The 13,768-nt window shown below is 40.4% G+C and overlaps 1 protein-coding gene across 4 annotated transcripts in view; it reads right to left on the bottom strand.

Moving 5' to 3' along the window:
- The window catches only part of JADE3 (jade family PHD finger 3), a 65,946-nt gene that overhangs the window by 31,796 nt on the left and 20,382 nt on the right, over positions 1-13,768 (bottom strand). For 3 of the 4 annotated variants that reach the window (XM_042041547.1, XM_042041571.1, XM_042041553.1), the window contains 2 exons: positions 1,348-1,407; positions 136-218 (listed from right to left, as the gene is read on the bottom strand). In XM_042041547.1, the coding sequence (XP_041897481.1) occupies positions 136-218; positions 1,348-1,396 (132 nt within the window). In that variant the 5' untranslated portion in view covers positions 1,397-1,407. Of the gene's footprint in view, positions 1-135; positions 219-1,347; positions 1,408-9,617; positions 9,724-13,768 lie in introns of those variants that run through there. The other variant, XM_042041561.1, reaches the window with a different exon arrangement.

Here is a 13,768-nt window from a genome sequence, read left to right as displayed (position 1 = left end):
AAAATGTGGATTCACAGAGAATTTAACAGGTGGCAAAAGGACTCACCAGCAACCGATTCATAGCTCCCTACTTCAAGGCTCAGAAACATGAAAACTGCATGACAGAAAACTACTAGTGACCAACCCAGTTCTTACCTCAGCAGGCTTCTTTTGTTCATTTGCTGGTGTTTTTGACTTGCTCCTGTATTTAGAACAAGAAGAAAAGGAAGTGGAAGGACCTATTAAAAAAAAAAAAAAAAAAAAGAAATTAAAAAGGATCATTATAGCTCAGTTAAATTCATTTAATTTTTCCAGTAAAACACAAGTCGCTCCAATCTCTTGAATTACAATTTTTGACAAGATGTGGGCAAAAAAAACCTGTTAGGCAGTCTGTAGGCTTAATTTCAGCTCCTCCTGTTCCACTTGTTCTTTATAAAACCACAGCACACCAAGCTTATGGGTACATTCTGCTCTGCCCAACGCAAGCATGAGTAAACAGAAACAAGCAGACAGACTGCTTTCCTTCATTTAGTTCCCTTCTAACAAAGTGGAAGGAAGAGTAAAACAGAGTTTGAAAATGCTCAACCTCCCCCCCCCCCCCCAAAGAACAAAGCAATGATACTAAAATGTGCCGATGAGAGATGCAAAAAACCCATAGGGTGATATCTTGGAAGTTTCTGGCAAAATGTTATTTCAGCAGAGGATAAATCAATGACTTGCAATGAATTATTATTATGTATAGAGCTATTAGGTAGGCATAGGTTTATAAGAAACAAACAATACCCTGCCATACAGGGTTGTTCTGTTTTGGGTTTTTTGCAGATAAAATGGGAAGATATTCAGGAAGACATCTGCCAAGGAACACTTAAAATGTAACTTTACTAAATTATTTAACAGACTGAAGTGGAGTAGATCAAGAACCAGTATGAGATAACATAACAATCAATATACTGATTATAATTCTAACACATCAATGCTCAAATAACTTGCCACCCCCAACTATTATAACATTGAAGCTCTGCACAACATGAGACAACAGGATGCTTTTTAAAAGAGTAATCACAGAATAGAACCCTGGGCAGTAAAATTTCTCTTGATTTACAAATTTTTTCTTGCCAGCTATGAATGAGAAAGATATGAGTTTCTCTGGAAATTTAAAGTATACTCAAAATTCCCCTTATAAGATCCTTTGCCTTATTTTCCTCTGGTAACATGGTTCAGAACACTGAAGGCCACAAATGCAAAAAGCAATCAATCAAGAAACATTTTTCTTCTAAATTTTAAGAGGTGAAACAGTTTCCCCTCAAACCACACAAGGAAACCACAAGCAGGTGATAGACCAAAGGAAAACTAGCAGGTATTACTTACTCTCATTGTCTGAACTGTCACTGGTGCTTAGATGCCTATGGCGTTTCATCCTGACGCATCCTAAAGAGAAAAAAAAAAGTTTATGGCAACCATTCTACCAGAAAATCACCAGCTGCTGGCTGATGCCAAGTTCTTCACACTAAAGGCAAAGCTCCTCTGAAGAGGTCTCAAGCATAGAAATAATCCCAGTTCAGTCACTATGTTTTATTTCTGCAGGCAACTATTATATCACAGTATTATTTGTGAAACTGAGCACCCCCAAAACCAGCATGCCTCTGCTGGGCAGAGCTTGCTTTTAATTTTGCAGAAATAAGTGCAACCCGCCAGCTGATTCCCGGCAGGGCATGAGCGGTGCACTGCTCGACTCAATGTCCCATCTGTTCAGCTGGAGGAAGAGTTGCCATGGTGGCAGTAGCTAGCTGAGAGACGGGTGGAGGCCAGGAAATAAGGTGGATGCACAGCAAGGCAAGGATTTAGAATGATAACACACCTTAAAAAACCCTAAACAAACAAACAAACAAAACAAAACAAAGCACAAAGAAACCCTAAGGCATCGATACAAAGCAAGAGGTAGATTTTAAATAGCGACAATCATAGAAAGTAGTGACTGATCACCATTTATTTCACAAGAAATGTGGTTTCCAGAAGTTTGAGAATTGATCAAGAGTATACTTCAGTGGCACTGCACCACTTGCATTAAAAGAAGTATTGAACTTTTTGAAATTCATTTTTGACCATGTAATGCTACAGAGAGAAGGGAAAAACAAATTTCTGCACCTCTACTTAAAAGAAAAATCAAAACAGTTATCAGATACATACTCTAAACAAGTGCCAAGAAAAATCCATATACATTCTTATTAGTCCTGCCACTCTATAATATTCAATGTTACGTTTGTTAAATAAGGTTCAATAACAGTTTACAATTAATAGCAGTAAATAAAAATCACCCCTATGTTTGTAATGGAATGAATGAGAAAATCAATAGAGAAAAGAAGTAAAAAGTAATTCTGCAGGAATAGACAAGAACTCTCTTCAGGTTTTTTTGTTTGTTTTTAAGCAGAAGATCTGCAAAAGTAAGCTACAGATATCTGAACCCGAAATGTCTGCAGTACTCTAAGTGCCAGCTTGCCTATACCTGAAATACAAGCAGTTTCATTGCTTAAACATAACCACACGCCATTAAAAAAGCAACACAGCTAAATATCCCATTTGATAAGCACTCCACATTAGTTACTGTACAATGGGTCTTGAGATTATCCAAATACCACGGGATAAACAAGATTTCCAGATAAAAGAAGCCTGCCCAAAGGCTTTGAAGAGATTGAAATTGAATTGTTTGCAGCACAAGTGTTTAATTTAGCGGAAAATTTCAGCAGTCTTTGTATTTAAGGGAGTGAGTTTACTGAATCTAAATGCAGTGATCACTCGAAGTTTAAATCAATCCTTTCAACCTGTTACAAAAAAAAGACATTGTCCACACTCCTGAAAGCTGACAAAGGAAGCAATGCTTCCCATTTTCAAGAAAGCAGATATAGAACTTCTGAGTCAGGTATTTAACCTGGCAGGGGAGGGGGAAGACAGAAAGACACAGGACAAAGGTAATTTGCATCATCACTTAAGCAGGGTATAAAATTCCATTACACAACAAATAATTCCACATTAATTCACCTTCTCACAGCTCAGGCAACATAGGGGAGACAAAGCAGCCATGCTGTATGTGCAGACCAGTGTACAAGAAAAGACCAACATCAAAAATTAAAATACCCAAACCACCACAGGGCTTTGCTTCCAGCAAGCAATGTAAGGTCGCTTGTACAGATGAAGAAACTTCCATTAAGCTCTTGGACAAAAGCTGTTCAACAGGTAGAAAGCACTGGGGTCAGAAGGACTTGTCTTTTTACATGTTTTGGCGATACCAGACTTGAGGTTTGCTGCAGGGTAATGAAGGCAGGTCTAGAAGACTATTTTCATATTGCCAACTTGCAAAGTTTAAAGGCATGGATTTTAATCAAGAGCAAATAAAATTGTACTGCCTGTTTAAGAGCTTGCACTCCAGGCCAAACCCAGCCCCGTGGAGCATGCAACTCTCCCTAAAAAAAGCAGGTTCTGCTCATAACAACTTATCTGCTGGCAGGCTTCACTTCCAAACAACATGTGCTTAAAGGCCATCAGGTATCTTATGAGACGTTGGGAGACAACAAAAAGAAGCACCTAGGTGAGCCAAGCAGTACTGCCCACTTCCATGTCTTAGCAAGAAATAAAAGTGCTTGCTGCTTGCTTTGGTTTTATGTTCAGGTGAATTTTTGAGCAATTGTTAAAAGGTGACAAAAGCTTATGGCAGGCAATTCCCATCTCTTAGAGTCTATATAAACATGCAGCAATAAAACCTTTTCATTCTGTACTAAGGACAGCTATCTGCAGAGCACAACATGAGCAATCAAAGTAGGGTCAAACATGAGGTTGAGAGAGCCAACTACAGGACAGAACACCCAGAAAGCCTGGACTTCTGCCTGGGCAACTGGGAAAGAAGAGCAGAGATGTCTACGCTTCAAAGACAGCTTACACAGAAATGGCAAGTGTAACGAAAACTTCGGAACAGAAAGCACACCTCTGCCAACAACTCCATGAGAGTGGAAAAACAAACAAACAAACAAACAAAAACTAAACAAAAGTAACAAGCTGCTATTTGAGAACTGGATTTGTAGCAGCTTAGGCAAGAGATTTACACCTTCATGATAGCAGACAGAAAAAGTAGTCACTGAGGGCAAAAAGCCCTGAATAGTTAATAGTACTGGATTTCAGCAATATTTACATCAACAGTGAATAAAAATCCACAGTTACAAAAAATTACAGGTGTACTGTATTTGGTAAGACAGGTTATTTAAGTGACTAACAGGCTACAAGTTCACTCTATGTCCCCATGTGAGGCAGGAGGACCCAGACCCTCAGCACCATTCAGCAGAGACTACCTCTACAGGGGATTTCACTCTTCTTTTTAACGGAGAACCCCTTTGCTGTACCTTGTGTACACTGGGACTGACACACAACTTCCAGCTCATTTCCACCCTAAAGCATGAGGGCTCATCAGAAAGGCTCACTGATAATGATGCTTCCATTCCCTAGACATTAGGGAGGGATCCCAAAGTAACATCCTTTCAGTGGGAAAGCTCCTGTATCACACCTCACCTGCCTTTGAAGAATCAGAAGCTGCTCAGTTCAGAAAAACAGGAGACACACACATATCACCCCCCCACTGTGGAAATTGATGTCAAACTTTCCCAGCTTCAGTCCTAAATCCCCAAAGCAGACTGGCATCCTTCAGTTTGTCCAGGCATTTTGCAAATGTGCATGCTGAACTTCTTGTTTGAATAGACTTAAAGTTTTTTAAGATTTAAACTTTCTAGTAGTTCCAACGTACAAGCTAAGAAAACCAGGGAGAGTAAAGCAACTCAAGACTGAAATGTTGGTGAAGAGCTAAAGAGATGTGGCTCCACCCCCCTCAAAATGCCTGGAGAAAATCCTTATTTCTCAGTCACTGGATCATGGTTCTCATTACCTTAGAAAGTAAGCAGGGGTGCTTTGGCTATGGACTTGAAGAGTACACAGGCCATATAGGCAAACACAGATTACCTCAAAAATTATCATCTTTTTCTTTTCTTTTTTTTTTTTTTTTTTCATCACAGAGGGACTAACAGCTTATCAATCACTTGTACGACAACATATACAAATTCTAAAGATGCCCACCTTCAGGGATCTTCTAAATAAAAACCAAAATACAGAAGCAACATTAAGAAATCATCATGTCACAAGACAAAAGATGTTCAACTCTCCAGGCAATTACTGCAATGAAACATTTGCTGGCATCATTTTTAATATGAATTACTACAGTTATTCCTAAACTTGAACCATATTCCACACCTGTTGCACTTCTGATTTGCCAAACCATGGCTGCACACTTATGCCCAATCTGCTTGAAACAGCTTAAGACCTGAACTGCAACTTTAAAAAAGAGAAATCAGCCTCATTCCCTGCTGTCACCTTAACGACTGAACACAGGTCAAGATGCCCTGAACACTTCTGTGTGTTTAAGCAGAAAACAACCCAAGGAAAACCTCAGCCACAGACAGCAACATTGCGCTTGCCAGCTTTCCCTGGCTTCCAGAAGGCTACTGTACATGTCGGGAAATCTTGTCCTGGAGACAGAACCAATGCTTGTATCCAACACATCACTGCACTTTCAAGGAAAGCCAAGAAAAAGCCACCCTGCACTCACCTGGCTGAAATTAAAACATGGATCTCAGGCTAAGAGGAATCAACACCTCAGCCAGCATGTGCAAGAATCTTAAGATGGTAACACTGGTATTTCCATAAATCTAAGGGATATGTAGGTAATGAATCATTTCTAAGTTTCATTTGATCCTTTTTGCTTATTCACAAGTATCTGCACTGATAAAGTGAACAAGAAGCAGCCATTTGCCTCTACCACCATTCTCTCCTGACCCTGAGGAAAATCAGTGTTGCACTGACTTAAGGCACTTCCCACTTTTGAAAAGCTAGTTACCATGGATTACTCAAAAAAATCACTCAAGCAGCACATGTAAGTAGCAGACAGGTAACAAAATTTCAGAGCCTTATCCAAAACAAAAACCCATTTCAAATACCTGCAGAAACAAGACAAACAAATATTTTTTCATTTTCAATTTGCATCAGAGTAAACAACTACATTTACCAAATAAACTATTACATTTAGCCTCTTTTTTTAATACATTCCTCTGGATAGTTCATTGGTAACAGCAGACACAAGGATGAGGTATCACAGAGTCTGAATTTGTACAGCAGATCAGGCAAGACATCAGTGACAAGCACACAAAATGAATCCTTAGAGCCAGCCAAGATTTCTGAACAAAACAGTATCTCCAAAGAGTAGCAGTTCTTCCTGGCTTCAGTTTGTTGCAGACAAAGGTTAAACATATCCATATGCTACTCAGTACCTGTTAGAACCTATAGAGATGGAAAAAACAGAACCAGAAAATTCAAGGAACTGCAAAGCAAATATATCCTAGACCTGCAATATTTTACTTCTTCACATCTTAAAATAGCCTGACAAAAATGGAATTGGCCACAACACTATGGAAATTTTCAAGTGGGACAAAAAGTAACCTACTTTATTTTATTAAAAAGAAAAACAGCATCTATGTATGAAAACCAAGTGACAAGCTACATGCAAATTTCAGATGAAAATTCTGTACTTACATTTTTACAATATGGCTTGTCTACAAAAAAAAAAGGCAGAGGCAGTAGGTAGCAATTTCCAAGTCTCCAAAATGTGGTTTATGTAACTGTTAAATTTAGATTAGGAAGCAAATTATCTTGAAAGGTCTCCAGGAAATGTAGTACAGTAAAACCATTTAAATAGGTCAGATTTCATAGTCAACTGCCAGGGAAATTACGAAATATGAATAGAGTTAATACAACCTTTCAAATAACTAGAGGAAGAGAGATCACTCGTGTTTGGGTTTTTTATTATTATTTTTTAATATCCTATGCAATCTCACAAAAAGGCTATATAAACTGGAAAAAATACTCACTTAGAACCTGCTTTAGCAGTATTTGCTACGCTGAAAAGGTTTGAGAAGTTAAACAATTCACAGAAGAGGATGTTCAGCAAACAAAGTAACAACATTAACAATTCTGTGATTGCTTTTTTATTTCACTCTAACTACAAAATTCTTTAAAATTCATAGTGTACTCCTAGTCTACTCAAGAAGCCCACAATAGAGTGACCATGTCTATCCCGGTCTCCCCTAACTCCCAAAATAAAATAATGTATTATTTTCTGAAGACTGTTCAGGGCCTACCAGAAAATAAAATTTTTCTTGCTACTATTTCATACTAAGTCTTGATTAACATAATGACCTGTAATTCAACAAAGGAGGAATGCACCAATTTTTAGAAGCAGCAATACCAGCAACAGACAATGCCTTTGTCATTAGGCAATAAATAACTGTAGCAAGCAAGGAAGTGCACATTACAGAAATCTGGCTAATAACATGGGTCTATATGAAATGCAGTAGCAACAAGACAGTCTCAAGCTCTGTCTTCCTTGTATGTTACCTCTTAATAGAAAGCAATTTGGCAGCTGCCTCAAAGCTACTGTAGGTTTAAAAATGAGAAGAAAAAAATAAGTCCAAAATATCATATTCCAACATGACTTATCTCCTGAAATTGTTAAATTCTGGACTGAAGTCATCTGATAGATCATAAAACTAGGATGAAGAAACCCCAAATATAATCACCCACACACACATTCATTTGTGGATTATGGGCCAAAAGGGAACCCTGACATCATTTCATGTGCCCTTCTACCATGATGTTCCATCATTCAGTCTAGTGCAAAGTACTTAATGACCATCACTTTGCCTTTCAAGTATAAAAAGAGGGTAAGTGATGCTACTTCACATTTATAACATGCTTTGATGTCACTATAAAATACAGCACACCCCAAGCACCTTTCCTACCTTGAAAACAGAAGTACAGTTTTAATTTCTGGTACCACATCCATGCACTGACCCACTGCAAGGGTAGGGGAGCAGATTTACACCAGAGGCCTTCTAAATTGCCTCACACTAAGCAGCTTGTTAAAAATCAGCAATCCTCAGAAGAACAAGTCAACACGTGCAGTGCCACCATTACCTCTACAGAAACTCTCCAAGAGGCTACGAAGAAATTAAACTGCACTGTCTTCCCAGTGCTTTCCTGACACCCAGCAGTAACTGAGCAGCCTTATTTTCATCTTTGAGGCAAGCTACACATGTTGGCCTGTACACAGAGGAGCCAAGTGGGTCAGGCTGACATGGAAATATTTCTGTCCATTAAACACGCAGTTTTAGCATTAGTATCCTGAAGATGATACTGATCTGGGCAGTCAATTAAAACAAAAATAAACAACATCAGACTGTCTTTAATTCAAGCAAATACACCACTGTGTATGAGGTTCTGAGCTACTCTCTGCTTCAGTCCTCATTATCAATTTTCTACTCCTGAACACAACACTACTTTTATACCAGCTGTTTATCAACAGGACTATCATTTTCCTAAAACAGCAGCAGAGATTTGGACACACAAAATTATTTCCTTCAAAACACCATGTTGCACTTGAATGGAAGTCTGCTTTTAATACAAAATAAAAAAAAGGAAGAAAAAAATCACTTCCTGCCCTAGAACCACAACCAGTCTGGTGCTGCCTGGCATTGCCATGCTTACACGCCTGAAGTGTGTTCTGCCCGGCTGCACCCTGGTGAACACTCCTCACACACACCTCCCAGCTCCTCTCACCCTTCCCTGGCATCACTCCCAGGCAGAGAAAAGGCTAAAATGAGGGTACATCCCTCAGGAAAGGGAGTCATGGCCCTCAGCAGTGTAGTGTGCCTGCCCACCCCAGCCAGGTTCATCCTGCTGCTGTAGGTCCCCCCTCTGGGAGAGCAACAAAGTCCCCAGCATGATGAAACGAGGAACAAGTTCCCAACAGCAAGTCACAGTGATATCGAACACACAAGCACCACCACCTGCTGAGGTGGCCAGCAGGACATTGTCAACACAGGGAAGCCACAACAGCTCTCACTTCCTCAGGTCAGCAGCACACAAACTGTCTCTTGTCAGGCTGCTGGAAACAACACAGCAGCTAATCGATCCCTGAAGGAAGCACCCAAGAGGCAGGGCCAGTTCACATACGGCCCTCTAACCACACCTGCACTAAGTGCCATGGAAAGCAACAACCCCAGTTACTCCTGCTCAGGAAGCTCATTTGCTCAGAAGAGCCCTCAGCTGGGGAGATGCAGTTATTGATCATGTGCTGCCTGTCTTACAGGGCTTCCTTGGAAGAAAATTCATACCTGATTTAACACTAAGACATTCAAGAACCAAGGGACAAAAGAAGAAAAGAAAACCCCACAAGCCCACTTATTAAATGAAGCTAAGGACAACGTCTGCTTTGAAGAAAGACTGATACAGATGCACTGCTACTAAAAATGGACCAGTACAGGTCATCACACCCTGTGCTAAGCCAGGCAAACAAGCGGCTGACTGCCCAGGGGGTTCGACACCTAAAGACAGCCACGTGCCTTTTATCTGCAAGGAGACTGCAGTCACGGGCACGCCAAGCACTGGCGAGAAATAGGAGCAGCACACACTTCACCGATATGACTGAGCAGAAAAATCTCTGAGCGCGTAGCTGGGCTTTCTATTTTAAGAACTGGTATGATACACGTTACCTTGGCTCTAAGTGTTTTTCAGTCTTCACTGTATCTACCCTCATGATAAGCTCATATTAAGCAAGCACTGAAAGCCCTGACATTTCAGAGCTGCAGCGCAGAGCAGCCATACATCACTCCGGGAAGCCTCCAGCACCAGCAGGCAGCTGCATCCAGGTCTCTCAAGCACATATTCTGCAACCTTGCCACTCACTGCCCTTCCTGCTGATGCACATGCGGAAACAAACAGAAGAAAAATCAGAAAAATCCCTGTGATGCACTAAGTCACTAAGTATTGTCCTGCTGTTGCACAGTGATGAAACTGCAGGGAGGGGGAAGATGAGGAGAAAAGAAAACCCCACAGAAGTGTCGCTACTTACGTGAAAATTAAGCAATAACCAGTATTAGACTAGTTCAAGTGAAGCCCACTTTGCCTCATGTGCCTGATGTTGCCAGCAGTTGCCCACTTGCATCTTTCTCTGTTCTTCAGCTGTACTAATGCATGCTTTCATGACAAAATACAGGTGCAGGAACTAGTACTGCAGCTAGGATCACAAGCAGGAAATATTATCAAAGAAGAAAGGATCTAGAAATGTATGCACTATTTGGGATTATGAAAAACAACTCTTCTATTAATAGCATAGGCAAAAGTCCTCATATGCTACAAAACACTTGCTTAAAATAGTAATTTAATTTTTTGGTACTCCCTAATAAATATATTAAAGTAGGTTTCACTGTTCTTGCTTTGTTCTTTCCAAATCTCAAATAAAAGAATCAACAGCAACCTGCATTAAATATTTTATCTGTTTTGACTCATTTTTTTCTTGCTTATAATGCTTTGAAGAGGCTAACCATTTCACTGCAAAATTTTTTATCACCAACAAAACTTGAGGGATTGTAAAAGGCAGAAAACATCAATATGCATTTTTATACTCTACTCAAAGAAAGTAAGAACACAAATATTTTCCTACAGAAAACATTAAGTTGATAATTTCTTTCCTTATCTGACAAGAAATGGTTGTCATTTACAAGTTGAAATAAACAATCTGGACACTGAAGTTTTCCTCAAGTAAGAAGAGTGCACTGGGGGGACCACTGGATAGGAGAAATTAAAGGGAATGTACTGTCACAGCCAGAACTCTAAAAAGTATTTGGAATATTTCAAATCTCTGGTTGAATTCTACTACATTTTCTAGCATTTCACACAACACGTATATATGCAATTGCACTATTATTTTGGTTCTCTGTATCAAAACACCCTGACACTGAGGCCAAACCGGAACACATCACAACAGGAGAAAACATTTACTATAAAGTTCCTTAAAATACTTTTTAGTTTAAAAAACCTTTTGAGGAGACAAAATATCTGTCTTAATAACTAATGAATTAAAATTAACTTTAATGTCTGGTCAATTAAACTAATATTATGTACTACAATCCGTAATATACAACGCATCAAAGGACACAGAGGGTCTTTTAGCCAAAGAGATTTAAAATAGATTTATAAAAATAAATGCCATTCCAGGTTTCTCTATATCATCAAACTGAGGTGGGGAAAAAAACATTATGAAAGAGATAGTGTGGTCAACTGACGTTTGTCCATTTTATGTACAAAGTAGAGTCAAAGAAAAGAATTTTTCTCTGTCATAACATGAGGTGCAGCAATACTAAATAAATAACAGACTTGTCCACTGGGGCTGACGCTACCCTGAAAAGAGGAAAGGATGATTGTATTTTCCCAAGGTTTCAAAAATACCACATCTTGTTTGGGAAAGCAGTCAAGAGATGCATCCTGAAAACCACATAAGGTTCAATTTCTCATCAAATGGCCGAGTTGAAGCCAAAGTACTTTTATATTTTTTTAATGAGGGACACACTTATCAGGACTGACCATTAACATTCCTCTAAATTCCTCCTTCCTCTTCTGTCCTGTGGAAATAAACAGGATTTAAATAAGTAAGACTAGACCATCATCATTCTACAGTTCCTAATAGAAAGCATGTCCTTCTCAAACTGTGCTGAAGCTGAGCTGACAGAGGTGGCATTTTTGGCCCAGGAGGAAAGGTGTCAACCCACAGGGTGAGTCACAAAGAACACTGGGACATGAACAGGTGGACACAAAGTAGAGTGTTCTCACCCTTGTTTCCATTCCCTGAGGATAAGGAACTATCACAGCTGACCTTCCAAAGCTGCCAAGGTGTGAGGTAATGAGTCTGCTTCCAAAGCAAGTCTCTTGTCCACTCTGCACTCCTGTACTCAGAAGAATGGAAATGCCTACAAGCCATGGAAGTAGAGATGTGTTTCACGACATGTTTATTCATATGGTAAGAGCTACAAGATGCTGCAGCTGCTGCAATTTAATCCCATGCTGTCAAGAGGAGTAATAAAATATCTGCTGAGAAACAGAAAAAAGAGGTTCCAACTGAAAGTTCAACTATGAAACTAAACAAAACAAACAAAACCACCTTTATAGCAGCATCACTCTTAAGACTCCATGATGCAATGCAAAACCTGCAGTTGATATGTTTTGTACATGCAACTCCACCTGGTCAGGGACTTTTTCATAGGCCTGTAAAGAAGCTGCCTTCTCTGCAGGCTCTTACCTCGCCCAGCTTCAGGACGTGGGGCAGGCTGTAGCCATACCAGTTACCAGGAGCTCTGCAAAGGAGAGAAGGCACAACCAAGCCTGCGTTTGGAGTGGGGCAGAATAAAGCCACCCCAGACTCTGGCCATCCACCTCCCCAGCTCTGCAACACCAGAAGTGACTGGCTGTTCACACAGAAGCTGCGATCTGCGAGCAGATCACAGATCAGGCATGTGCAGCTGCTCCCTCAGACATCCCTGCCAGTGAGGCAGTGCTGTTGCCTATCCCAATGCCAACTATGGTTTCCCGTTAGTACATACGCCGCCACAGCACCTGTGAGACACTTCTAGAAGGTCTGAAGAAGATGAAAACACACACACTAATTGAATGTCTTTAAAAATAGGGTACTTGGGCATTCCCAAATCACCTGTAGCAAACTACTGTAGGAGGAGAACAGCACAGAGAGCTGCAAGAGAGGCATCCTTCTGGGAAGGCCTAAGAGCAGCAGCAACAAGCACCGACACAAGCCTGTCTGGTTTCATTTGCTACACCCACTCAGCCACACAGAGAAAGCTTTATGGATGAACAACATTAGTGGATCCCTCTTTCAGGCTAAGTACAAGAAAGTACGTAGTGGGTTGGGTTTGTAACCAGGCAGAAACACCAATTTAGTGTAGTGGTTTGGTCCAAAATACTCATTACTGTTTATCTTCTGTGAGATAAGAATTAGGAGAAATGCAAAGCAGGCACCAAACTTGAAAGAATATAAAGAAGTTTATTAACAGACCTAAAAGAAGAAAAGAAATTATACCACACCTTCAGAACTCTTCTCCTCCCCCCACTTTCCTCCCTTCTCCCACTGACAGTGTAAAAAGACAACCCTTGAGATGTTCAGTCTGTTTACCACTTCCATAATAACCTTGTTTAGTCCATTTAGGGAGAGGAGTCTCTCTTGCCCAGGCTATGAACACATTATCACAACGAGACAGCCACCCACTTCCAAATAACTTTGTTCAGTCCATTCAGGAAGAGGAGTCTCTCTGCTCGCATGTGAGTCCCTTCCCCCGACTTGCAGCTTTTCCTGCAACTTCTTTCGAGGGTCCACTCTTGAAGTTTTTGGGGTACAATTTTAAGGTTGAGCCGTTCAGAAACAAAAGTTTTCTTCACCCATCTCTGGGAGCATTTCATCTCTAAGAACAGAGGCCCTTCTCCTTCCCCGGGAGCAAAGGGTCTTCTTCATCTTCATCTTTAGGACTATCTCTGGGAGTATCTCTAGGAACTGAGGTTTCTCCTTTCCCATTTGGAGCAAAAGTCCTCATCGCTTCCATCTCTCCCTGTCCAAACTCCTCATGAAATTACAGCTGCATCAGCATCTGCCTATCTCAGCGCAGGTGCTTTTGCTTACGAGTTGAACACTCCACCCCCCATATCTTCATGGAATTACAATGGGATACTCTTGATATATCATAGCTTCACAACAGACTTTCAGCTTTAAGCATCTCCTCTTTCTCCTTCCTCAGGTTTTCAGCTCTTCACAGCACTAAAAGGGTTAATCTCACCTCAGCCTTGCAGCTGGAATGTGGCTTAT

Source organism: Corvus kubaryi, unplaced genomic scaffold (assembly GCF_017639235.1).
Source record: "Corvus kubaryi isolate FWS band 111438036 unplaced genomic scaffold, C.kubaryi_AGA036_p1.0 133, whole genome shotgun sequence".
Classification (NCBI taxonomy): Eukaryota; Metazoa; Chordata; class Aves; order Passeriformes; family Corvidae; genus Corvus; species Corvus kubaryi.
Note: the sequence above shows the minus strand (reverse complement) of the source record. Positions and strands in the feature narration are given on the sequence as shown.